The 27,416-nt window shown below is 44.3% G+C and overlaps 3 protein-coding genes across 5 annotated transcripts in view; 1 reads left to right on the top strand and 2 right to left on the bottom strand.

Annotated features, from left to right (window-relative positions):
* calub (calumenin b) overlaps nucleotides 1–27,416 on the bottom strand; it is a 140,573-nt gene that overhangs the window by 66,834 nt on the left and 46,323 nt on the right. The gene's annotated exons all lie outside the window — the stretch shown is intronic.
* Nucleotides 8,939–20,193, top strand: elapor2a (endosome-lysosome associated apoptosis and autophagy regulator family member 2a). The gene is made up of 22 exons (XM_084018481.1): nucleotides 8,939–9,213; nucleotides 10,548–10,668; nucleotides 11,864–12,053; nucleotides 12,136–12,283; nucleotides 12,763–12,852; nucleotides 13,660–13,765; nucleotides 13,869–14,021; nucleotides 14,553–14,641; nucleotides 14,730–14,910; nucleotides 15,002–15,130; nucleotides 15,360–15,450; nucleotides 15,667–15,769; nucleotides 15,858–15,995; nucleotides 16,947–17,210; nucleotides 17,303–17,476; nucleotides 17,568–17,748; nucleotides 17,941–18,037; nucleotides 18,197–18,298; nucleotides 18,391–18,517; nucleotides 18,839–19,017; nucleotides 19,212–19,380; nucleotides 19,485–20,193. Exons 1-22 carry the CDS (start codon nucleotides 9,118–9,120, stop codon nucleotides 19,551–19,553), a joined length of 2,997 nt encoding a protein of 998 aa, XP_083874607.1. The 5' UTR covers nucleotides 8,939–9,117; the 3' UTR covers nucleotides 19,554–20,193.
* The window catches only part of grm3 (glutamate receptor, metabotropic 3), a 31,530-nt gene continuing 28,053 nt past the window's right edge, over nucleotides 23,940–27,416 (bottom strand). For all 3 annotated transcript variants that reach the window (XM_084018525.1, XM_084018524.1, XM_084018526.1), the window contains 2 exons: nucleotides 26,601–26,778; nucleotides 23,940–26,092 (listed from right to left, as the gene is read on the bottom strand). In XM_084018525.1, coding sequence (XP_083874651.1) covers nucleotides 26,016–26,092; nucleotides 26,601–26,778 — 255 coding nt within the window. In that variant the 3' untranslated portion in view covers nucleotides 23,940–26,015. The remainder of the gene's footprint in view (nucleotides 26,093–26,600; nucleotides 26,779–27,416) is intronic.

The following is a 27,416-nucleotide window of genomic DNA, read 5'->3' as shown; positions in this document are numbered from 1 at the left end:
GTGTTTTTGAAGAAATTGTCCAATTAGGCCACTGTAAGTGACTTTGTGAGTGCACATTACAAAGAGGGTGTAGCTTTAATAAAGATGGAGGAAATGTTGCTGACACTCCCGGTGTCAGCCTGCCTGTCTCCGAGATGTGTTCACCAGTTGGGGTAACGTAATTTCTGCTTTTTCCTGCCTGTCCCTCTTTTCGCTGTGAGTGTTCAGCCAAAGTTCAGCTAATTCAATCACCGCTGGATGACTCACACCACAGTGTCCCTTTCTGCACAGATGCAAAGACACACACACACATGCACTACGATACGTGGCTGGATTAGTGAAGTCAGTGCTGCGTCAGCCTCTCTGCGCACTTGTGATATAATCCATTGTACCCTAGCTTCATCACTCCACCTTTCCCTGTTTTTTTAATCAGCCGATGCACTGTCATGCTTTTCATTTTCTCTGTTATACCAACCCAGACATTTCCCTTGTCATCAATATGTAGGCTAGCAGAAACGAACATAGGAGCATTAATAACTGGGACAAATCCTTTCCAGCTCTGCCTCTCTGGGGTCCATTGTGTCTTATTTAGTCAAACATTAGATGAGGTTTTTTTATTCTACAGTTTACTCTCCTCTCTGTTACCACACTTTCCTACCAGCCATATGAGCGTAGCAGACCAGAAAATGACATGTTGCATGCCATTGCCTCTATTTGCATGCCTGCGTGTGTGTCTGTGTTTGCATGAGTTTGAATGTCATGCAAGTGAACACATGCAAAAAAACGATCAAGATACAGTCATTTAACTGCAGTCCTCGGATGTTGTCGCAGAGACTGTTATTGCTGGTCAGGCCACCCAGATTTATTGAGCTTTACTGTATAGAGCCTCTCCACTTAGCCTAATGAATGCCAACAGGAACAGAGCAGATGGCTCTGTTAGTAGGCCTACAGTAAGGGTGAAATATCCACAGAGTCGGACAAAAACGGCCCAATCCTTAACATGTCTATTTTATCACTCAGACCACAGACGCTAGGTTTATACGTGTCTGGGAAATAAATCTTTGCTGGACACTCAAGGAATGATACACCACACATGTGTTTAAACTATTAGGAAATGCTGTTCTTTTCCATGCATACACAAATTAAGTAATTCATTACTCCCTGTACAATATCTAGATACAGGCACGAAAAGCTTTTCTATTCTCGGGAATGTGCACGCATGCAGGACAAACAAACTCAAGTGCTCCCTCGCAGCGCTGACTGAGTGAGCGGGTTATGTGGATCTGTGAGTGCCATTCATTGAGGTTAATCATAAACTGCATGGAAACAAAGCAGAGAAAAAGAATTACGTTTGAATGTGGGAGGTGAGCGGACCATGGAAAACTCCTCCATCGGAGACACAGGAGAGTCACGTCTCTCTCTCTCTCTGTCTGTCTGTCTGTCTGTCTGTCTGTCTGTCTGTCTGTCTGTCCGTCCACTTGTCTGTCTTTCTGTCTGTTCGTCTGCGTGTTTGTGTGAATAAGCTGAGTAAGCAGGATTTCCAACACAGAGAGCAGGAAGGCCCTTCAAACAACACACACACACACACACACACACACACACACACACACCCTGACCAAAGGAAATCAAGGTCAATCGTGGCAATTGTGTGCATATGTGTGTGTCAGAGAGAGAGAGACAGAGGAGGTCCTGTACTTACATTACCCCCTGGTGCATCATAATCTCTCCCATTTTATCCTGTAGCTGTAGGGGGGGGGGGACAAAAGTGTGCTTGTATTGTTGAAATATCTCTCACTGGAATAAAGAGACCTCAGTTGTCAGGCTTACTGCGCTCTTTGTGTAGATATTACAACTCTTAGAGAACGTCATGGAGCAGATGCTATCTAGTTTTCTCTTTTAGTATGAATGTGTGTGTGTGTGTGTGTGTGTGTGTGTGTGTGTGTGTGTGTGTGTGTGTGTGTGTGTGTGTGTGTGTGGCACAGAGGCACAGTTAAAGATGCTAATCCTTTAAAAGCACTGTGCCGGGTTAGTAAAGCATTAATGGCAGTGTGGTTAACTAACTGCCTGTCTGCCTCCACACAGGAGAGAAGTGCCTCTTATCATTTGATACACACCTCATTAAAAGCATGCGGTATATAGTCTTGATAATGATATCTTTATTGTGTCAGATTCACTCATACCGTCATTTTTGAGGCCTAGTGTGAGATCTTTTTTAGCTCCCAACCCCCACCCCCCAAAATCCATTCTTTGTTGGGTTATCAGATGGGGTTAGAAAGGAAAAGACATGCCAAGGCTGTGTTACACGCCCTCTCCCGTGTGTCTACTCGCACACACATGCTCAAAATACAACAATCACATTATTAATCAGCCACTCAAATCCATCCTTGTGAGCATTTGTAGCCCTGAACCCCTCCCAGTGCTTTGCCCCAAGACTCATCGCCAAGGTAACCGCCAGCACTCAGCTGCTCCCAAACATCCTGGCAAGGTAAGTGAACGTACAACACACACACACACACACACACACACACACACACACACACACACACACACACACACACACACACACACACATAGATTATCTATCCTTTCCTCTGGATCATTATTTTCAGACAAAGAGGAACAAAACTTCTTCCATAAAGACATCGACACATTGGGGGCACAACTGCGTCATTTTTGTCATTCTCTGTCTCCCTACCATCCGACCTGTCAGACGCTGTTTCCTGGAATTCTGATCCCTGAGGGGAGTTGCAGGAGGGGGAACACAAAGGGATACAGTCAGTCACTGTAAGGTCATCGCTGAATAATATGCACATCAATATAATGGGCACGACAAGCCACACATACCTGCATGTAGGCCGAACAAAGCAAAGTGTCATTATGGGGGAATAGAAAGGTAAATGGCTAAGGATTGTAGCACTGAGGCTAATTTCAGACAACGCTTCACACAGGATGTCACATTATTGCATTAATGCATAATGTCAAGAATAGGAGTCTAGATCCCTAACAACCCAGAGACTGGAGTTCATGGCTCATCAGCCTTTTATCTCCTGCTAAATGTCTGTAGGCAACACAACAAGAAATAACTGTCAGACACAGTTTGAAGCCAGTGTTATACAGTGATTGTTCTAGAAGGGAATGTTCATGTTCTTTGCTCTCTGTTGTTCTGTTCAGAACATCCAAACATTTGCATAATAACTGTGTTTGTGTGTGAAAAAGAGTGACACTGAAGAATTTGCATGATTGTTTAACGTTTGTTTTGAATGTTAAATCATCGTTCCCGTGTGTGTGTGTGTGTGTGTGTGTGTGTGTGTGTGTACTGTGCTGAATGCTCAGACAGGACAGCGGTTTCTGCACTGGATATTGGAAGAGTCCCATAAACACATCCGGCTTTAGGAGTTAGGTCAGAGATTAATGCTGTATCACACACTGATATGGGCACGCACAAACACACACACACACACACACACACACACACACACACACACACACACACACACACACACACACACACACAAAGATAAAGCCTCAGGGAGCTGGAGATCAAAGCGACATGTGTTGCGGCACTAGATATCTTAACAAAGACACCAATGATTAAGTCAGAGGAATTGCACATCGTGGAATGACTCTCCGTATACTGACGCATAATACCCCAAAAGTGACCTTCTGTTAGTCATATTCACACACTTCTACTCATTTCCCTTTCTGGACACACATACGGCGTTGCACAATATGCCTGTCATTGATTTGCCAGTATTTTTCACATTCCGTCTCTGCAGCTCTTCAACAGAAGGGACATTAATTAGCGCCCCGGGGGAGGAATAACTAAGGCTTTTGGCTGTGATTTGTGAGGGGTCAGCTGTGAAGGAGCTGAAGGGTTAATGCACATGCTCAGATCACGCCTGTGCTCCTCCAAATCTATGTTATGATACTGTGATCGAGATGACAGTCTGACATGGAAGCCACCCTTGAGTGTAACACATGTTTAATATTTGCTTTGCTCCGGTAAACATTGTGAAACCTCTTTCCTGTTTTGAGAAACATTTGCTTAGAAACGGCATTTTGCAACTCACCCTGATACCGCACGATGTTGGGGGAGGGCATGGTTGGATTCATACAGGCCTATAAGCATGAGAGGTGTCTACTAATGCACTGTTTTATTGTGAGGCGGATACAAGGTGGTTAACGTTGCCTTTACATAAATTGTCGAGTCATGGTTGCAGTTGGCTCTAATGCTAGTATTTTTCTCCAACTGCCACAATAAATCAACTACATGTTTAATACTCGCAGTACATTTCAGAACATAGACCGTATCAAAATTGACCTCTGGCCTTTAACGATCAAGCCACCAGATGTCTAAACATCTGCTGATGAGACGTCTCCCTTTGGATGAAGTAATCAGCAGTGTAAATTCCAGGATCCTTAGTAAAACTTGCCCCTCCTCCCACACAGTGCTATGCAGTTTCCACTGCTGATCAGCATTATTGATCAGAGCCTGAGGAGCCACAGTTTCCATGATGTGTAATCCTCTTCTTGGAATAGGAAGGCAAATCTAGAGCAGAAAGACCGTCTGGGCAGTTATAGTCAAGACTAAATAGGTCACACGCATAGACATGTACAAGTATGCACACACACACACACACACACACACAAACACACACACATACACACACACACACACACACACACACACACACACACGTGTTTAGAGAGATCAAGAGACGGATCATGTTGAAGCGGAACTCAACACTTGTTTCACTGACATCTAATCTACAGTCACTGAGAGACTGCAAAGTGTGTGTGTGTGTGTGTGTGTGTGTGTGTGTGTGTGCGTGTGTGTTTCAGAGCTTTGCATTTCAAGAAGAGTTTGTAGAATGTATTTGAAGTTAATTAACTGAATCCCAACAGAGGGAGATCAGCGTCTACGTTCAAGTGTATGAATAACATAATTTGGATTATATGTCCACCTTGTGGTGATACAATGTATTACATGAAGTCTACAATCGGCTGCAGCAATCGGTAGACTTCTTTATTGAGTTGCTTCCTGTCAAAAATGATTGCCGTCATGTTGAATTACTACATCGACTGCATCAGTTGAAAACAGAATTTACTGACCACAGTCTTCTTACCTCAGGCCCTCTGATAATAATAGATGGTCTTGGTATTTGAGGATATTTCATCTCCGGACTAAAGTCCACCTCCAGCTCATCATCCTCTGAGCTCTCAGAGAGGCTACGGCAGGCTGGAGGAGACTCAAAGCACGGGCCGTCGTCCGTGTCCTGCATGTGGACGATAGGGTTTGAGTTGGTACCATTTACTTTCCTGGTTCTGGTGGAGTGGTCGGAGATGCAGCTGACAGTCCTCTGAGGCTGTTTGTGCTGCTGCCCCTGTGGGCTGCGTGGTAGGGCTTCTGGTTGGAATGTGACCGGGTCCGCAGCCGGAAGTCCATGGTTGTTTCTGCTTCGTCTGTCATTGTGTGGCTCCTGAACAGGTGCTGGATCAGTGTTTACATCAGATGGATTACCAAAGCAGTGACCCAGAGAGGAGCAAGGTAGTCCGTGCATGCTGGGGATGCAGAAATGATCCAAAACAGAAAATAAATCCTTAGTGTGCTGACATCAGGTGGATCTGGGGTCTTCCAGTGTGCAGGGCAACATCAAGGTTTTAATCTGGAGTCGCATCCTGTACTTCATCATACATTTGTGCAGAGTATGAACAACAACCATTAAAGTATGATGACATCATTTCCTTTAAGTGGGAGGAAGGCAAATTACCATTTCCACACTTCTGAAGTGGCACCTGAAATAAAAGCATCTCTTTATCCAGGGAAGACATTCAGTTTGCTCCGTTCCAACAAATGACCTCCATAGATGCCCTCCATTTCAGCGGGTCTTCTTTGTCCATTTGTCCGAGAGCAGCAACATCAATGTCGGCCATCCCTCGGGCAGTAGGCCGATCTGTCATCACATCATTCTCTCTTTGTCTCCCAGAAAAACAGAAAGTCAGGATTCTTCTGTGTGACTTCAACAGCTATTTCAGAGGGGGCCACTCTCTTCGGCTCCCCACGGGCCCTGCCTGCGTCCCCGACTTCTTATGTGAGCGTGAGAGTCTCAGGGTTTTTGTGAGGGTGTGTCTGGGTGTCTCGTTACTCGACCAGGTAGTCCCCTTGTCTGTTGTGAGTTTGGGGACAAGGGTTGGGCCACGGGGACTCTGGTTACCATCTGATTCAGGGTCAGTTACTGACACACTTCCCATTCGCTCCACTATGAATGAATGAACTCGGCTGATCTCAAAGCAGCGGGCTGAAGTGTAAAGCTCTCAGGGGTGTCACAGATGGTTGAATATGAGAGTTCAAGTTACAGGCAAACACCGTAAGCGATAGGCCTCAGACGAGAAAGAGAAAGGAGGGGAGAGAGAGGGAGACTCGGCTGCCCTTGGGTGACGGCTACTTAAATATTCATATAATCGCATAAAGCAGACTTGCATCAATAGTTTATCCAACCTGGTCTACTGGTGAATAAGTGTTTTTCATTGGACAAGTGTAGCATTATGATAAAAACGTAGAACTTATTGGTAGTAAGGTGACTGTATGTGTGCAGATTTGAAGTGAAAGAAAAATAAATCTCCATCATAAACACCAAATCCATGATATGAGCTTTATTGGTTTAATAGCCTTGCCCAGGATGACTAATACAGATACAACAGTATGTCTTGACTATAAGGTATATGGGGTGCCACACTCGTGAAAGCCCTGCTTTATAAATAAAATAAAAGTGTTGAATCTACAGTTTACTAACAGGAAGGTGTGCCTTGGCTAACTGATTGGGAGGAATGATTCAAAGGATTCAACTACAGTTGGTGAGATGACTCAAATGACTGAGATTTAAGCAATATGCTATTAGTGCCCATAAATCAACAAAAAAACTGTAGAATTTAATGCCAAGTTTTTCTGTTTGCCCAGTATCTCTGAAAGGGTCAGTTATGACACTCCATCATTTTTAAAGAATCCTGCCGTTGTACCAAAAAACGGGAAGTCATGATGAGTTTTTGCAACCAAGGGAGTCTGGCATCAGCACCTTGGACAGCGGTCCAGGATCTCATAAATGATTCACGCAAACTCTACATGAAGGCAGGTAGATGGTATGCTTGATTATTAGAACCAAATGTTAGAGATACCATTTCAATGATACATGATTCAAACACCACAAATGTTACTAACAGCTGTTATATTTTCCTGTATGTGTTTATGTGTACCTGGCAACAAAGTGAAAAATGGCTTAATAATAATTTTGGATTAAAATGCATAGAAATGTTACATTGGGATTAATTTGTATTGAAGTTAAATGTGTTTTGAATACTGTAGTAAATACGTTAAACAATTGATTGATTAATCGTCACAGTGTATTTGTTCATGTTCACCCTGAACACGTGCTGTTAGGAAACACACCAGGCACAACAACACTCATCTACGATAATGTGGAGCACAGATAGATTGACATCTGTATGAAATTGAGTTAATTGATATGACCTACACACAGGCCCTAGGATATTAATGATATTAATAAAACATATTCATGCTTTTATTTATTCAAGAGTAAACAGAGCTTCAGCAATAGACCTTAATCATAATCTCTGTCATCTGAAGAGGGATTTCAATAGGCCCTATGTAAACACATTCACAATTTGCGTCCCTCTCTCATGTTATAAGAGACTAAATAAATGGTTTGGGAACACATAGAGCTCTCTCTTTCTCCAACATCCTCTTTTATTTAGGCAGCTGTGTGTTGTGAGCGTAACACACCCTGACAAATTGCACCGCGGCGTGATCATGAAACATGCATGAGCTCTTTTGTCTCAGGACGTAAACAGATATCATTTTCACTAAGTATTCGGGAACTTTGAGGAGATATAGTTCCATGAGTATTTAATAGGGAAATCTCAACAAAAAGGACCTCACGTTCTGGAGATTCACATTGGAACATTATTTTTACCAATAAGACAGTACTTGAGAAACCTTATTTCACTCTAATGCATGACACTGTATCATAGCCTTATTGGAACAGCTGTTATTGCTCAATTCAATCAACTATTCACACCCTGGCATGATATTTTCACCTCTCTTTACATACAGTTTGCCCTTTTCTCTACAGCACCAGGTTCTGGACTTTGTGGCTTAGTAACTCAAACATCCATGCTTGTAAATAAGTCATTTATATCCATGAGCATCTTTCTACGTATGTATGAAAATACAGCGGTATTTTCAGTAATGCAGTGATGCTGTAATGATGGATTGAAAGGTTTGGCTTCCCTCTGGCGGCCAGCGACATGGACTGCATTTATTTATTTTTTTAGAGAGAATAAGAGCAATAGACTGCAGCTTGTTCCTTTCAAAATATATTCTCATAGCTTTATTAGCCTTAACAAAATCTGCAACAACGATCCCGAAACACACCGTTAGCTTGGCTTTAGCGCTCAATTTTATAGTTCAATATGTAACCTGAATAAATATAGCTATTATATAAATATATATTTGTTTCTATTCAAGAGCGACGTCATAGGAGCGTCAGAGCACACACGCACACGCACACGCACACACACACACACACACACACACACACACACACACACACACACACACACACACACACACACACACACACACACACACACACAGGCTGCGTCAGGTCAGCGTGTATTGTCATAAAAACATCAGTCGTATTACTATTTCCCCTTCAAAATAAAGCGACAAATGGTTGATTTTGAGAAAGAGAAGGCAATGAACACTGGTGTGTGTTGCAAATTTAACACACTTATATCACAGTTAAAGGGGAAACACAGACATGAAAAGACAAACTGGTGAACCGATCATTATGTCAGGCGTGAGTCGCGAGTTTTACTTTGAAAACCTCCACCGGAAGCACCGTTTTATGCTGGCCCTATTGATTGCGAGGAGGCAGCCCCGGAGCGCACACAGTCTGAGGATAATCGCAGGTGGTACGGCGTACAACCGGCCGACGAGAGACGGGAGAAGCAGGTGTCGGCTAGTATCTGACTCTGGATCAGCTTGACGAAAGGCTACAATTCTCCATCCTGGATCGAGGCTGTCGTTTATTCCCTCTCCTCCGCCCTCGATGAGCCACGATGCGGTGCTCGGTTTGGTTCGTCGCCAGTTGCGCTCTCATCCTCTGCACGCTCCGGTTGATTGACGGGGCCAAAGGACGTCGACAGTGTAGCGAGGTGAGATGTGCCACAGTCGATCAATACCGCTCCTGTCCCCGCGTTTACTGCCGATGATGGAAATTTAAAAATAAATAAATGAGAATTAGAAGAAAAGCCGCACATTGGACTGCTATAGCTGCGCACACAGTGTTGGTAATCCAGCAACATGAAATACGATTACAAATTGATGACATGTTTCCGGCTATATGTAGCCTATGCTCTGCAGGCGAGAAGGCAAATGCACCATATTTTATTTTTTTAAATAATAATTTCTGTATTTGTAAAGAGAGTTTGAACAACAGGGCAAGAATCTCTGATGAGCTCTGGTGTGTGTTGAACTTCACCACTCAAAGTGCTGCTCAGGCTGTTATCAGTTTCCTGCATGGACCTGCCTTTCCTTCCCTCTGGTCCGGCTCAGCCCAACACCTCCTTAGTCCAGGCTGGCAGCGTTTGGAGGACCAACATCCCTTTAGATTATTGTTCCCAATCTATTCTTTCACACCGGCTGAGAGATATCTGCAGCTCTTCAGTGTGATTGACCAGCTCTTGCAGGACTCACAGCACATTTTCAGAGTACGATCCTATTCTTAGAAAACGGCTTGTGTCTTAAATCGCTGTGATGTATAAATAACTGAGTTCGGCCGAGTATTATCTCTTTGTCACCAGTGTGACTGGGCTCTATCTCCAGACAGACACCAGTGGAAATCATTACACACACACGCAGACACACACACACAGACACACACACACACACACCAGCCTGTCAAAATCTGGTTTGGCTCAAGGAGCAACATTATGTAAACAGAAATTAGGCCACCCTTCTCTGTAGACGGGAAGACGGAGAGAGGCTCTGTGGAAGCGAGGACATTTAAGATAATGGCTTTCACTCCAGGTCACAGATTAAACCTATAACGTGTGGTTTTATCAGATGTCTCAAGTGTTCAACCTGCAAATGTGAAAAGCTTCTGCACCATCCCCCTGCTGCTCCCCCCCCCCCCCCCCCCCCCCCCTGGTTCCCATCACCGTGGAGATGGTATGTTGTGTATCCCGGGCAGAAGAGTGGCTGTGGCTTGAGAGATAACGCAGGCGGTTTTGTAAAGCCCAGCTGGTTACGGAAGTTAATTTGGTGTCGGTTGCTAATGCAGTAGCAGCAGCTACTCCGCCGGCCCTGAATGCATTCTCGCCCCCAGAATGAGATGACTCAGGGCTCTGATGTGGGCGGAGGCCTCTTGTGGTGTGCGATATTTACTGACCTGCCTCTGGCCTACATTCGCTTATTGTTTGGGATCCGAGACTGTTGTGGCGCCTGATTCCTTACCCAGATGTTTTTTGTGCCCGTGTGTAATTGGCAGATGGACTACTACTACGAGTACACAGAGTGTGACAGCACGGGCTCTCGGTGGAGAGTGGCCATCCCGCAGAGCCCCGGGGCTTGTGCCGGTCTACCAGAGCCAGTACGCGGAACAGAGTGCAGTAAGTATACGTATACGAGTGTCACCTTCTTATCAGCAGCCTGGAATTTCCGCCACGACAAGGAGACTGACCCCGATGTCGGTGTCCCTGCAACATCTGGCCCCATGAGGAAATCTGGCAAAATAGAGCTCTTTAGTTATAAGTGATGGGGATAAAAAAAAGACAGAAAGTAGGCAGAGTTGGTGCTTTTGAATGGACACACTTATTTGGAGATCCGATTTAATGTTTTGCGATGGAAACCGATCTGCTTTGTCTAAGATGAGTCACAGGGAGTGTTAAATTCTACTTTTTTTTGAGAGGAGGCTACTCTTCTCAGGTGCCTTATCATGATGGAGCCAGACTTAAATCGTCTAAAAGCTCACCGCTGTCTGACAAAGAGCCCATACAAGTTTCTTCTTTTGTTACGCCTGCCTAGAACAGGTTTGCCCTGCGCCGTCACACTATTGACACCAGGTGAGATTATCACATGTGAAATCTGTGCCTAAGACACTGGAACGGTCACACGGAGGCGAGGTTGCATTTTAATTGCCGGCTTGGGATTCTCTAGGTATTTAACATTTTGCACACAATAGAAGATATTCTCACGATAATAGACCAGGAAGACGAATTGGCTTGTTCTGAGGAATGTTCCTTCCACATTGCTTGTAGCCGTTTCCATGCTGCATGTCTTTCAACAACTTCTGTTGTTTGAACCTTTTTTTTTTCTGTTTCCTTCTTCCTGTTCAAACCCACATTCACTGGATGGACACCAGAAACCAGTTTCCTCATAGCAATCAGACAGACTATCTGATAAAGGATCTGATGATGCTAGCCCGCCCCATTAATTATGTCACCATGAAAGTGAGTGCCAAAGCAAACTATGCTTAAATCAAATGACAGCAACAAGCCAGTCATGCATAAAGAGGCATCACGAAGGAATTTGACCAGCTCAGGTACGAGGAAAAGCTGACACTGTCAAAACATGCAGAAGACATGATGGCTGCTGAGTGAAAAAAACGCTGAGACAGACACAGTGTAAACCAGGACATAAGGATTAAGTTCCTAGATCACCGGGGCAACATTCTACTGAAGCCGCAGCGATTTGCACGACTATTTCTCACCTCCAGTGCAATTCTTTACTCTGATTTTTGCAGCAGAATGCAAAGATGGTTGACTTATTCAATGCGGTTCTTCTTCCCCCCCCGTGTCCTACCAGCCTTCTCGTGCGACGCCGGGGAGTTCCTGGAGATGTCGGCTCAGGAGTGCACGCCGTGCGCAGCAGGAAGCTACTCCCTCGGCAGTGGCGTCCGCTTCGACCAATGGGACTCCATGCCCGCCGGATTCAGTAGCCTGGCAACCTCGCTGGATTACAGTCCCCACAGGGACGACGGGCTCACCTGCAACAGGTGTGCGAGTGTGACGCAAGAAAAACAGGTTGCTCGGATTTGGATTGTAAGTGAAACGTGTGTTATTTCGTTCTCCTTGCAGTTCCTCCTGGGTGCCTCAAGGAAACTATCTGGAGTCCAACAGGGATGAGTGCACGGTTTCTCTCATCTACGCCGTTCATCTGAAGAAACAGGGCTCTGTCAGCTTTGAGTACCAGTATCCAGACAGCAACCTGCTGTTTGAGTTCTTTGTGAGTTCCACACATTCATTCCTTTAAAAATGTTTTGTGCTTTTACCTCATTTTTGTCTATAAATCTGTTTATGTGGAAGCTTTAGTACTTCCAGTTCCCATCATAAATGTAACACAATGCTAATAACAGACGAGGCTTACTGCTGGGACACTTAAATGGAATGGAGCCATCATTTATTTATTATTAGTTGCACCTGTGCTATTTGTCTGCTATGGCAAGTCAAATGATGAGTCTCTTTATTAAAAGCAGGTGTGCTGGAAAGATTAATTTTAATTTATTTTCCATTATGAAAGAAAGATGTTTTATTGTTTAAATAAATTGCCACTCGATTCTGCCTATTAAACAAAAGTCACACCAACCGTAGTCAATAGTAATAGTGTAATAAAAAGTATAGAAATTGTATATTAGTGTGTATAATGAATGCTGCAGTCATAAAAGAGATGAGAGTTTCTGCTGATGGATGTGGTGTGTGTTTTAGATCCAGAATGACCAATGTCAGGAGATGGATCAGTCCGCTGATAAGAAGTGGCTCAAGCTCACCAACCACGGTGAATGGGCAACGCATACGGTAAGTGTGGCATAGAAGGTGAATAGAAGCTGCGGAGGACAATGTTTGGCAGCAGCTCGGGAAGCAGTAAGACATGGGTGGATCCTGGCAGGAAGCATTAGAGTACACAGAGGCTGGCATCACTTCTTTTCTCCAGTGTTTTTCCAGTCGCACTGTAAAATGAGTTGCTGCGTGGATGTCGTTAAGTTCTTTCACTGTGGGCAGAAAAAGAAAGGAAGGGCAATTAGCTGTAATGTTGACAGCATTACGTGGATCTTCCAAAGAGCATATTTTTAAGTTTCTTTCTTTAGCTTATGGTCAGATTTGAAATAACTTTTTATGTGGACTAAAATGTAAAAATAACTATTTTTTTGATTGAATTGGGCTTGACGTGTCCAAGAAAGTGTTTCTGCAGTATGGTTAATTAAAAGGAAATGCAGTAAATTCTGCGTATGTAACATGTGTTATGGCAGCAGTGTTAGTTTAACTCACATGCTTTATCCAATCAAATTGCATTGTTTTCTGTTGAGGTTCGACTACACCAATGATGTTCCTTGAATTAATACATTGAATCTTATTATGTAGAACATATTGATTAATTTATTACTGTTTTCAGATTTTATTTTTCATTGCATTAAATAAAAATGAGCAGATGCAGTGAAGGCTCAGCTCTAGCATCTGTGATGCTCTTACAGTCATTTTAAGATGTCTTGCTGATTGGAGCGACATAAGGCAAAGCTAGACTCCACTGTGCTCTGTTAACTCCTGCCCTGGCTGGTGTTCATGCCCCCACTTCGCTGATAATGCATTCAATCCTGTGCCTTCCAGGTGAACCTGAAATCTGGCACCAACATCCTGTACTGGAGGACCGGCGGGGTCCTGATGAGGGCCAAAGGCGTGAAGCCCGTTTTGCTGAAAAATGTTCAAATCGAAGGTTGGTAACGAATCCCCATCTCTTCTCCCAACGTCTCTGTGTTCAATCAATACACTTTTTATTCTCCTTCTTGTTCTCGACCTGTCATTTTTGCTTCTGCCAGGAGTCGCCTACACGTCGGAGTGTTTCCCATGCAAGCCGGGCACCTTCAGCCGAGTCCCCGGCTCCACCACATGCGACCCCTGCCCTCGGGACACCTTTGCTGGCCACGGCGCCAGCTCCTGCACCCCCTGCAACACGACCACTCAGTATGCCGGTAGGAACTCACTTTAGCAGACTTTAACAGATGATGTCGAGCATGCTTTTATACGTTACACACATTCTGTTTTCTAATGTTATTTCTGAGGATAAAGTAATATCCTACCTGTACTACCTAATGTAGTATGTTTCCCAACAGGGGTCGCTGTGCTAGACCCTGTTTAAGAGACGAGGCGAGCTATTCCAAATCTACAGAAGATAACCTATAATAACAGAAAACTGGATAAATCTAGAGCATTCAGAACATATTACATATTTAATTCAGTTATACCTCTTTATACATTGTTTGACTGCTTTGCTTCTGTGTCTTTAGCAGCCTAAGAAAACATTATTCCTTCTATTCTTTTATTCCTCTTCCTTTTATTCTTTCTTTACTGTATTTGAAACTAACGGTTCCATATTTTATCTGGATTCCAGTGTTTTAATGATTCACCTGCATACCTTTTAATGTGTGACTCGCCCTTTTAAACGATAGCCCCTTTGCTAATGTGGTTTTATTTCGCCGTATCCCCCACTTTTCTTCTCCAAGCCGAGGGATCGGCTGTGTGCAAGGACAGACCTCCATGTTCCAGGAAGGACTATTTCCAGATCCACACAGCGTGTGACCACGAAGGCAAGGTGAGAGAAACGAGGGCCACCTCCTGGTTTAAATACCCAAAGAAGTCCCGTCCTGTCATCACACTCTCTGTTCTCGGTGTAATTTCAGACGCAGGTCATATACAAGTGGAGTGAACCTAAAATCTGCCTGGAGGGTGTGACTGGAGCTGAGTCATTGCCTCCGAGTGGGGAAAGAGAGACCTGCCCCCCTTGTAACCCCGGTTTCTATAACAACGACACGGCCACCTGCTCGCCATGCCCACCTGGCACCTATTCCGATGGGATGCAAGGTACGGAGAGCTTCCATCCCTGCCGCTTTCCTTCCATTTCTTTCCCTCCGTGTGATACCTAATTGTGTGTTCTGTGGTGTTCACCCCCCAGCATGTCAGCAGTGTCCAGCAGGCACCGAGCCCACCTTGGGTTACGAGTATAAATGGTGGAATATTCTTCCTGCAAACATGAAGACCTCCTGTTTCAACGTGGGCAACTCTAAATGTGACGGTATGAATGGTGGGTATTTTGGGCCGGATGTGTCCAGTAGTGCTCTCATTATGGGACATGTGCTGATTGGCTTTCTTGCCGACAGTAAGATGAGAAGATTGATAGCACTCTCATGTCTGTATGGTAAATCTATGAAGAGATGTTTAGCTTAGCATAAAGGCTAGCTCTACAAGGAAAAAGTGACTGAAAAAGGACATTATCTGAAGGTACATGTGGATGTATTTGTCCTGTTGTGTAGGCTGGGAGGTGGCAGGGGATCATATCCAGAGTGGAGCAGGAAGCTCGGATAATGATTACCTCATCCTCAACATCCATGTCCCCGGCTTCAAGTAAGTACATTCATGTTTTGGTTTTCTTTTGATATTCTTGATCTATCATTTTTGGAGAAAAAAAACAGAAAAAACAAAATAATTGTGTTGACATTTACTTGTATTTAGTGTGCTTCAAATAGTAATTTGGTTTTGTTTTTCAGCCTCCATCACTCTTGTCATTCAGCTGTCCGTTACATATTACGGTGACTAATTCTTCTTCTCTGGTTGCATCAGGCTCCCTACGTCCATGTCGAGCCATTCCGGGACAGAGTTCGGTCGCATCACGTTTGAATTTGACACGGTGTGCGTGGCCGACTGCGAGTTCTACTTCATGATGGTGAGAACGGCTCCTGGCAGGTGTTTGCTGCTACATATACATCATTTTATAACGACTGACATGAACATTTCTTTGTGTTTTTTTTAAGGATGTAAACAGGAAGAGTACAACAGTGGTGGAGTCATGGGAGAAAACTAAAATAAGACAGACCTACACACACGTCATGACACAGAACGCCTCGGTGTCCTACACATGGGCTTTCCAGAGGACTAACCAACCTTCAGAAGTGAGTAGGAGTTCACTGTGGTGGAAATCTGTTTATGATTACCTGAGAAATAAGAACACTACTCCTAACGGTGCTTCAAGTAATTTATTTTATAAAGAGTCCAAAACAGGCTAGCAGTCGATACAGACAGACAAAGTCTGATAAGTCAAAGCCCTCGCAAACAGGGTGTCCATCGACATACAGCGACATACATCTTCAGAGCAAACTATCTGGCCAGATAGGGGCAGACACTTAAGAGTCTGACCAATTAAAAGGGGCTTTTTATAGAGTTGTTTGTGATGTGTCATCAGAGAAGCATTGTATCCGTTGTTTGTGTAGACGGAGAACTTTGTCCAGAATGTGGTGTTTGAACCACTCATCAGTGTCCATAGATCCATATTGACTTGCCAGATATGCTGGTGTCACAAGATGCATTTTCCAACTCATGTAACACGTGACATGACATAAGTGCAGAATACAGGTAACCTGTCATTCACTACTTTGATATATATTTACATTTATATAGAACATTAACCAGGATTTGGCCACTTGGTGCTTCGAAAAGTCAGGAAACCTTTGCGTGATGTCATGGTTTAACCCTTATACAGCTGGAGTTCAACACAAAGAACGACAGCCGTAATTCTTGTAAATCCACCCCACTCGGTACACCTGCCACTCCCTGTTGTTGGCTAATAAAGATACCATCTGTGGTGTTGAGTGTTTAAACCAAACCCCGTTTATCACGTTATCACTGTGCTAACTTAAGAGAAGCTTGGGTCATTAACTTGCTCTTTGAAAGCACCCGTTTTGCAGGAATGTGGGCGTTTCTCGTGAACGCAGGACTATATCTTAAAGAACCAACACTGTATGTTCCACTCATGTGACTCTGGACAGGTGTTTCTATTTATGAATAAACCTCTTAAAAGTCCACATTAGAATGATTCTATATCCATCTGTCTGCGCTTCTCTCAGGCTCGCAGCTACGTCAACGACGTGGCGCGTATTTACTCCATCTCGGTGAGCAACGCGGTCGACGGCGTGTCCTCTAAGTGTCGGGCTTGTGCCCTCAGCACCCGACCCTCCAGCTCCACGTGTGTGCCATGCCCACCGGGCCACTTCATAGACGCGCGCACCAGCCAGTGCACGGAGTGTCCACGCAACACATACCTCGTCCCTCATGCCACGCCGGGCCCAGACGCCTGCAAACCCTGCGGACCGGCCAGCAAGAGCGACAAGGTTTGTTATTAAGGGTCGAAAAACGTAACATTTGTTTTTGTGAAGCTATTTAAAATAAAACATTTATATATATATACATATATTTTTTACAGGACCACACTTTATGTTACAACGACTGTCACTTCACCCACACGGAGGGTAACGTCACGCTGACTTATGACTTCAGCCTCCTCGGATCCGTAGGGTCACTGATGAACGGTCCGAGCTTCACCTCCAAAGGAACCAAGTACTTCCACCACTTCAAAATCAGCCTGTGTGGAGGAAAGGTGTGAAGATGCGATTTAAAGCAGAGGAAATGCAAGAACACGTTTGTGTGCATGAATGTAATGCCCCCCTTTCCTTTCTTTAACGGGTCAGTTGGCGGTATGCACAGACAATGTGACGGACCTGTCCATCACCGACTCCCAGAGAGAGAAAGGCGACGGAGCCAACGCTGTCAAGACCTTCATCTGTCAGTCGACAATAATCCCAGCTACTGGACGAGGCTTCCACACAGCGCTCGCCTCGCAGTCCATTAACCTGGCGGATACGTTGCTCGGTTCGTGAGCTTAAGATGCAAACGGTGGTAACGCAGAGTGCTGCATTTGGTGTGTTTAATGCTGCTTTAAGAGTTAAAGATATAAGGTTTAGAAGAAAAGGTTTGGTCTTTTAATGTTACGGAAGTGAGAAAAGCAAAGATGCTTAAATTGTAAATGCGCACATTAAATCATTCTCCATGTATTATTAACAGGAGCGACAGTTGATAGTACACTTGATGGAATACGGGCAAGACCAGAGCTGTACCCGCAGACCACTAAAAAAGTCCCTGATGTCAACTTCTTCTACAGGTACGGGTGTGCTGATAGCTAATTTGTGCCTCACTGCAGTGGCCTCTCAATCAAAGGCAAAAAAGGCCCCCCAAAAAACTTCTACTACAGTTATCTCCCTAATTTCCTACGGAGGAAAAAAAAGCAGATCTCTAAAGTTCTGTGTTTTCCATCGTCAAGGTCCCTGGAGGCGACCTCGTCCTGTGAGTCGGGGCGGAGTGCGGTGGTGACGCTGCGCTGTAACCCAGAGAAGAGCACCAAAGGAGAGCTCATAGTTCCCAGGTGCTGCATCTCTGTCGCCTGTTTCTCTGGTTGTTTCCTGTCTGTCTGTCTGTCTGTCACCTGACATCACGGCGTGTGTTCGTCTGTTACAGTCAGTGCCCTGCGGGAACATGCGACGGCTGCACCTTTCATTTCCTGTGGGAGAGCTCGGGAGCTTGTCCGACGTGCACAGAGAGAGACTACCATCAGATAGAGGGAGCTTGCAAGGGAGGACACCAGGTGTGTGGACATAGTTAGTGCATAAGTATTGGGACGGATTTATTTTTATCTTGGGTAAAACGCAAAGGATTGGAAATACAACAGTGAGCTGACAAGTTTAGTTTAATGGCGTTGACGCCATCCACACATTAACTGTGCCGAATTTGGATCCTATTTAATACCCTCTCCCAGCCTGACGCTGAAAGTCAGCACTTGAAAAGCAATCATGAGTAAAGCCACTACATTTACACGTCTCCAAGTTTGTTTGTGAGGAAAATCTCTATATACAGTATCCGGTGTATGTTTTGGCTTATTTAATACCATTTGTGGGCTCTTCCTCAGGACCTGCTGTATGTGTGGACTGAACCCAAGCTGTGCGTGGGAGGCGTGGCCTTGCCTCAAAAGAAGACGTTGCCGTGTGAGGGGATGGAGTTCTGGGTCCGGCTCGGTGCAGGGCTGGGAGCTTTCACCGCCGTGCTGCTCGTCTCGCTCACCTGCTACTTCTGGAAGAAGAACAAAAGGTACGACTGCCTTTTTTTTTCCCTTCCTGCATGTTTTTTTCGCCCCAACTTCCCCTCTCGTTTTCCTTCACCACCTGCGGTCTGATCCCCTTCTGCGATTGTTTCCTCGCCACATCCCATTTGTCAATATTTATGAGGACAACATTATTTATTTTTCACACGGTATTGATTCTGTCTCTTTGTCTCTTTGCTAGGTTGGAGTACAAGTACTCCCGGCTGGTGATGTCTGCCAACAAGGAGTGTGAGATGCCAGGAGCCGACAGCTGTGCTGTGATGGAGGGAGAGAACGAGGGCGACATGGAGGATGAGATTGTCTACTCGAAACCATCTCTACTCGGCAAACTTAAAGCCATCGCATCCAAGGTGAGAGAAACGGCATCATCGTACTTACAGCGAGAAAGTCTCACTTTCAGTCTTTTTAAACGACTGAAACAACTCATGTGGTGTTCTTTTTTTCTTCTTCTCAGGGAAACGGAGAGCACTACGAACACGTGCAGCTAAACTCGTCTCATTCGAAGGCGTTGGTGTGGAGCTAGAGAGGTGGCTGAGTGAGGGGAGAGATCCAACCCTCGAGAGACTTTCCACTGAACCACCCCTTTAACCAACTACCCCCTTTATGAGCTCTGGTACCTGGAATACCAACTGTGTGCAGACACACACACACACACACACACACACACATACACACACACAGAGCCAGGGTCAGAGAAGTCCCACGAACACGGTGGCCTTAAAGCTTGGTACGACAGAGCTGTCCACCTCGAAGCGTAGTACTGTGAAGCAGGTGTGTGTGATCGACACTTCCTGGTTACGTTCTGACTCAAGCTGATGTCAGAAAGAGAGCTCAGGGTAAGACGAGGACCTATTTGAGTGCCGTTTTTTGGTTCTGTTTTGTTTCGTATTAATTTCAGTCTGTGCAGTGCCTCGTGTTTTTTCGTTTGCCATCGAGGTCGCCCCGGTGTGCGTCCGTCGCCCATAGACGTTTTCACTTTACTGCCATGTAAAGCCTCTGTCTTCTCATCTGCTTGTTTTGCTCTGTTGAAATTGTTGTGATGAGGAGAAGTGTTCTGCTGACCCAACTGGAAAATGAAGATGTCATGTTATGCGGATACGGTCGTGGTGGTGTTGATGTCTCTGTACGTCAATTAAATTATAATGTATTTATGTACAAGCGGACCCAGTGTGATTGTTTGTCTTCTAATTTCCTCTGAAGGGCGTGGAGACGGGTTTAAATGGCCCTGTGGGCGAGAAATGGATTTCAAGCAATACAAATAAATTGCTGAATAATAACCTTAAACCTCAGCTGAAATTTCTCAGAATTACAAGATTTCTTGTTGTTATGAAAAATGTTCTCTTACCGGAGCCAGATACTGTCAGTATACCTCTGTCACTTTAACTACAAAACCACCTTATCAATATCATCATATCATATGACAGTGGCCAAAGTAAGCCCCTGATAAATCCTCACATCAGTTTAGTACTATTTTAACTTGTTTTACTTTGTCACACCTTAGATAGGGTTTCCTTGCATTTGAAAAAATGAATTGCCCCCTTGGTTACTCAAACAACCACATTTTATTGACGATTGGGTTCAATTTCACAAGACATGCCCAGGAATGATTACCAGACCTAAATCTGAACATCACTTAAATAAAACCTGCCTGGCAATGAGAAGCTAAACGATCTCAAACACATGATGCTGTGATTAAAAGTACAAATGAGGAAAATAATCATTGCGATTTATCAGTCTGGAAAGGGTTACAAAGACATGACTAAGGCTCTGGGACTCCAGCGAACCACATTGAGAGCAACTATTAACAACATGGAGAGAACAGTGGGGACACCAAAAGCACATCGGCTACTCATCAGGAGGTCCCTAAAGAGCCATGAACAACATCTAAAGGACTGCCGGCCTCACTTGCCTCAGTTAAGGTCAGTGTTCATGATTCCACAATAAGTGGACACTGGGCAAAGATGGCACCCATGGGAGAGCTGTGAGAGGACGACCACTGCTCTCCATAAAGAACACAAAGGCCCGTCTCACATTTACCTTTACGATTCTATTCAATTCAATTGTATTTAATGTGTCATATCACAACAGAGGTGATCTCAGGACACTTTACACATTGAGCAGGACTAGAACACGCTCAAGCTTTGCCTCACATTTGACTCCAGAATACTTTGGTATACAGAGGAGTTTCTGGTCGACTCAATGACTGCAAGGTGCTCTGGTCCTGAGGGGACCTTGCAGTCAAGGCCTGTAGAGTTCTAGATGTAGCTCTTCTTATTTCTAGGAACTTTGCACAGGCTGACCTTGGGGTGAATTTGCTGGGGCATCAACTCGTGGGAAAACTAGCAACTGCCTTGAATGATTTCCACTTGGAAAAACTTTTTCTCACAATAAAATAATAGTTGTTTGGAAATGAAGGGCAGCAACAACAGCGTCTCTAAGCTCATTGCTGCTGTCCTTCCTCCTTGGCATTGTGTTAACAAACACCTGAACGCTCCAGAAAGTTCCACTTTTATAGAGGTGGTCACATGCTGATGATCAGTTCATCAGGTGCATTTGATCAGCAACACCTGGCTGCTAATTACCTTCTTAATTCCTATGGAAGCAATGCTGATTTACTTAATTTTTCACCCACTGCTTCTGCATTTTGGCTTACTCTTTTTTCAATAAATAATGACATAGTGAAATATGTTATGTGTTATTGCTCATACCATAGAATTGAAAGAGGGTGTACTTTTTCCCCTCCACATATAATCTATATCTAATAAAGTCACATGAAAAGTCCAGATAAACTCATTTGGTATTTTGACATTGTTGTATTGCCTAAGTCAAACATCTGGGTATGTCTTCCACCACTACCAGCCTAATAGTTAAATGGACATGTATGAATGTTATTTGTGTAATCAGCTGAGCCCACCACCAGAGGGCGACCATTGCCTGGCTACAACAAAAGAGTCAACATGTAGTTCTGGTAAAGTAGGAACTGTGGGCAGTATGATGAAGCCACAAGAAAAACATTGAGGACCTGCAACATCATTAATATTACCATGAACCCTAATCAACAAACTGACAGTGTGGGATAGTAAATGACTGACAAATGTCACTGTTTCTTTATTTCTTTTTTTAGACCCCTTACTCTTTCCTTTTATTGATTTTTGTCTTTCAGACGTTTTGGAGGAAAGCAAGTCGACACACTGGAGTGCATTGTCCGAAGGCAGTGACCACTCCAGTGGATGGTTTAATTGGAGTGGCATCGCTTGGGGGAGCAGATTACGCTGGAGTGTTAAAGGCGTCTTTCAACGTTTGCCAACACACGCTATGAATAGAGTGTGTGTGTGTGTGTGTGAGAGAGAGAGAGGGAAAGTGGAGGTGAGGGAGACAAATCTGTTGGATTTTTATCTGAGATTTATAAACACACTGAACCCCTTTCCCCTCAGCGGGACAGACCGGACACAGAAGGACGAGCAGACGACACCAGCTGTTTGCTTGTGGTTATTTATTATGATGTCATCACAGCCTCTTAATTGCACGTATGACAAACACGGAAACTATTGCTTTGATTGACCAGTTCCGGGGTTCAGCTCGACCTTCATTTCAGTTCGCCACAGAGATCGTGTCTCGTTTGAAAGCCTAGAAGCCAAGGACACATTTCTGTTGTATAGCAGGGGGGGGGGGGCACAGCACAGGGACCTTTGTAGACACATGGCAGTTGGCAGAGGCTGAATACAGGGACGACAACAAGGTGGATGACTAGCTGTCTGAAAGGGATATTCACGGGTGAGGCCAATTAAAGAAGCTTCCACGGAGAGTTACCGGGGACATGAGATGATAAAACTGAGTATGGTGGAGTGAGAACGTGTTTCAAAGTGATGCGTTTTCTTTAGAGTCCCATTGTTATTGTCCCCACATGCTGTCCAACTCCTTTATCTACCTTCCCCCTTATCCCTCTCCCAACCTCCTCGAGGCCGCCTCGTTGGCATGTGCTGCAAGTGGGCACCCATATCCGAGTGCTTTCGGTTTTAAGCGTGGGTACAAATCTGTCGGTCTGGCTTTAGGTGGTCTTGGCTGAGAACCCACTCAGCAGCAAGGTTCACACATGGAGTGGAGATGCGGTGGACACAGGGTTCGAGGGTTTGAGGTGGGCTAAGAGAGAGAGAGAGAGGGTCAGAGAGGAAGAGTTTGAGACTATTGTCTGAGACGAGTCCGCCGGACTAAATGAGAGGAAAATCCGGGTTAAGTGCTCTATTTGTGCAGCCATTAAAAGCCGGGAGTAGAGCACTGGGCTGTCTGAGCCAAATCTCATCACTCACTGCCAATTTGAATCGCAACCAGCAACCAGTTTTTTCTTCCCCTCTTTCTTTTTCCTCTCCTTTTCGCCCTCTCTCCTCACCCCCTCCTCCCAACCCTCCCCTTCCATGCAGACAAATAGACATTCCAGCGGCGGATGTGGCGGTGGTTGTCCATAGCAACCTGCCATGCGGGGTGTATCTTGTGGGAGCAGGACCACTGAGTGAATGGCTAAGCCTTCTGCTAACAAAGACTGTGAATCTCTGAGATGCTTTGAGCTTCCATAGAAGCGCTGTGACTTCTGGGCTGTGGGAGTGCTTTACATAATCCAGCAGCAGCTCCCCTCTGCTCCGCCACATCACTCTCTCTCCTCCTGCTCCCTGCACCTAAACACACACACACACACACACACACACACACACCCCGATGTAGGTCGGCTCGTCTTGGCGCATCCTCTAAAAATTCTATCAATCTATCATTCAGTGTGATAATCACAGAGGGCTGTTGGAGACCGGCTGTGCAAAGGTGTGGGGCGGTCCAGAGACGAGCGTTCAACAGTTCCAAATTCATTTTAACATTTAGAATCGCTCGTCCGAGGAAACAAATAAGTGATCCGGATCACATGTTTTGTTAGAAATATCAAGTATAACAACCACTTTATTTTAGACAGCATATTGTTATATGTAACCATTTAAGATCAGTTTCTCCTAAATGCAATACATTCTTGCATGAGAGGCCACTCCTTACAATAAAATATGATGTTTATGGTGCTAAATTAGTCAACTAATTTAGGATATTTCGATTTTCTCATAATAAAAAACACTTTATTCATGTTTTTGTCATTTATTCCCTCATCTGTCACGCCACAAACGAGGTGTTTGTTGGGATGTTTTGATCGATGTTCTTCGTGTTCATACAGAGTTCTACTCTAAACATCCTTTTGTTAGAAGATAGGATCTGCCAGCAGCTGACATTGTGTGCCCTGCCTCCTCTCGTGAGCCTCTCTGGGACTGTCGAAGCCAGCTGCTCCACTGTGCCTCTCGACGACAACACATTTAACACAGATATGTAAACTGCACACTTCAATAAGTCGACGAGTCAATGACTTCACCTTAATGGTGTATGAGCTTTTCTCTTCCCCTTCCTTCTTTTATTGGAGCCGCTAAGCTGTAAAAAATAAAGTAGAAATCAATGTGTGGGCCGTCTATCAGATATATCCATGTTCTTGTTTTTTTTAATCACCGACTGGCAAAGAAGAGGGGTAGAGTATAGAGATTGACGTTTTCAACACTTCAGGTAATCAATAGCAGAAGGCTTGCTAGGGAATAAACCTAACTGGCATTGTGTTGCCTGGAAACATGTGCTCTACACTGGGGTCACTTTCACACTTACCCAACAAGGATGTGCAGCCGGTAATCTAAACCTGATCTCTTCCCAACCTCCACCAGGAGCACTATCAAACATACATTAAGGCACATAGCCATAGTCATAACATCCCCACATACCGTATCTATGGGGCTCCAAATCATAAGCTACCACTCCCCTGTACTGTAGTTGGAAAAATGCAACGCATGTGTTCAGCAAAGCAGACTTTTTCCCTCCATTAGCGGTTGAGTCATTTGAGCACAAATTCATAATTACTGGTTAAGTCGGCAATTTGTTGATAAAACCATCGCAGCGCCGTCTGTGTCGAGAGTTTTTGAGGCAAAAGAAATGCATTTGATGTACTCTATCTTTTTCAGCCCTATTAGTTGTTATTAGCATCCATTAGAGTAATACTATAAAGAAAAACAGGCTGCTTGAAGTTTGAGAGCGGGGTGAACATACTGTTGCCTTGGTGAACACATGTCTGGAACTCTGGCCGTTTAGATAAAGGGATTCCATTATTAGAAATAGAAAAAAAACATTTGTATCAAAAGCAGGATTTTTCCTGGAAAAACAGCTACAATGCGTCCATTATACAGATCTAAGATGCAAAAAAAAAAAAAAAAAAAAGACAATTTGTCTGACTGAAAATTGCGTTGTGTGAGTTTGGGGGATTTTTGTTTGTCCGTTCCAGCCATCCTGTACCATCCAGTTTATACGTCTTTTCCACATTCAAGGGGTTCCAAGACTGTCAACATTGTGCTGTTTGAACCATCAGTAGTATAATATACAAATGTACAGATACACAATAGAAATGCATACATTATTGGTTATTACAATGAGACCTACAAAAAAGCATGAGAATAAAAAGTCCGTGGGGTATTGCAGGTGAGGCAAGCAGAGCCACAAATGTGCATCCAGCCTGAGGGGACACACGCCCTCCTACCACCAAGGCGCATGTCTATTTACACCGCGTCATAACAAAGCTATCAAAAAACAAAGGCTCCAAAAATTCCTCCTAAAAACTTTTTTTGTTCTTTTGTTCTCTACTTACAACAATGTCGATTTCCATGTATGTACATCCCTAGAAAATAATTTAATTATAGTTACACACTTTCTACATTTTTGAAACAATACAGTTCTAGTCCACAAGGAAGGTCGTTTGTGTGTTTGTGCGTGTATTTGTGTATGTGCACGTATGTATATGTGTGTGTGTTTTGAGTGTATATAGTGTGTGGGGGAGGATGTTTGAAGGGGGGGGGGGGGGGGGGGGGGATAATGTTCATGGATTGGCTAACAGTCGCAGGGGCAGATTTCGAGAGTGGACGGGATGTGGTCACAGAGAGGAAGTAGTGGAGTCGACGATTTCTCTCCCGTTGCACACGGTCGGGACCTGGTGAGCGCTGACAGAAGCTGGAACAAGAGAGGAGAAGAGAATTTGTGCATTAAAATGCTTCAGAACAGACTTCCTCAGTTGATGTCTTTTGCTGCCAAATGCTAGAACAAATGGTGATGGAGGTCTAGACACTAGCATAGAGAGAGAGAGAGAGAGCGTTGCCATTACAGGCAAATTAAGTCACATAAATGATGCAAACGACATAAGTGGTGGTGTAAATGCAGACTTTATCTAATGGTGATAAATATAGCATCACTGCTAATTTACAAGTAATTTGGGAAAACTTGCGCAGTCATTTCAGCAACATGGAATGTGTTAAAATGACAACTTCTTTGGGGTTCTTAGGGATGGCTCTGCAGGCGATCTAGTGGACGATAGAGGCCTGAGACATAACTTACTACATTACGGGAACAAAATACAGAACACAGATAACACCTGGATAGCTCAGATTTCAATGTATTGAATGGTTGTCCGTTATAATGGAACCCTTCCCCTTTAAAACGTGTCTAATTGCGTGTAACCTACCGTGAGACGCGTACGTGGTGGCAGCCCCGCTGACACTGAAGCGATTGAGGTTGAGCCTGTGGCTGGTCACGTTCTTCTGGGGCTGGAACATGATGATGTGGACCTTGGGAGCAAACATGCAGCCCAGGACCACGAAGCCACTCAGACTGACGGAGATACACATGGTGGTGGTCTGAACCTGAAAAGAAGGAGGAGACAGTAATTAGTAGCCAGACTTTGATGGATACATCTTATGCTAATGTAGTACAAAGTAATTGCTTTCATGAGCTAATTTGATGATAATAATCTGTAATAAGAAACATTTTTCAAAGGCACTTTTAAAATAAGTATTAACCAAGTGCTTCACAGAAAATATAACAATAATACATTATAAAGATGGATTTAAAGCGTGAAAACGCCTAAAGTAATTAACCCGTACACACAAACAGAGCCAATGAGGCCTGTAAAGTGAGAGTCAAACTATTTATTGGCAGACTGTTTCCTTGCAACAGTTCAGAGGATAACAATTACAGGATGGATCAATAAAAAAACCTAATCAACAGAGACCACAGAGGCCAAATGTAACAGTATCTCGGGGGGGAACTCTGTGTCTTATTGTAGAAAAATCAATGCTAAATATAATTGGTCTGAAATCGCCTGTGTTGTATGTCCCTATTAGGTTGCCATGGGGTTGCTGTGTAGCTTTGTGTAGCAGAAAAGTGTTGAATAACAGCAACTGGAAGACGAACCACCGACAGAGAAGTACATTAATAGTCAACCCTTCAACATTTCTGTGCGTGTATCTGTGTGTGTGTTTATGAGTGGGCGGTTGTGTAT

This window comes from Eutrigla gurnardus (genome assembly GCF_963514095.1).
Source record: "Eutrigla gurnardus genome assembly, chromosome: 9".
Taxonomy (NCBI): Eukaryota; Metazoa; Chordata; class Actinopteri; order Perciformes; family Triglidae; genus Eutrigla; species Eutrigla gurnardus.
Note: the sequence above shows the minus strand (reverse complement) of the source record. Positions and strands in the feature narration are given on the sequence as shown.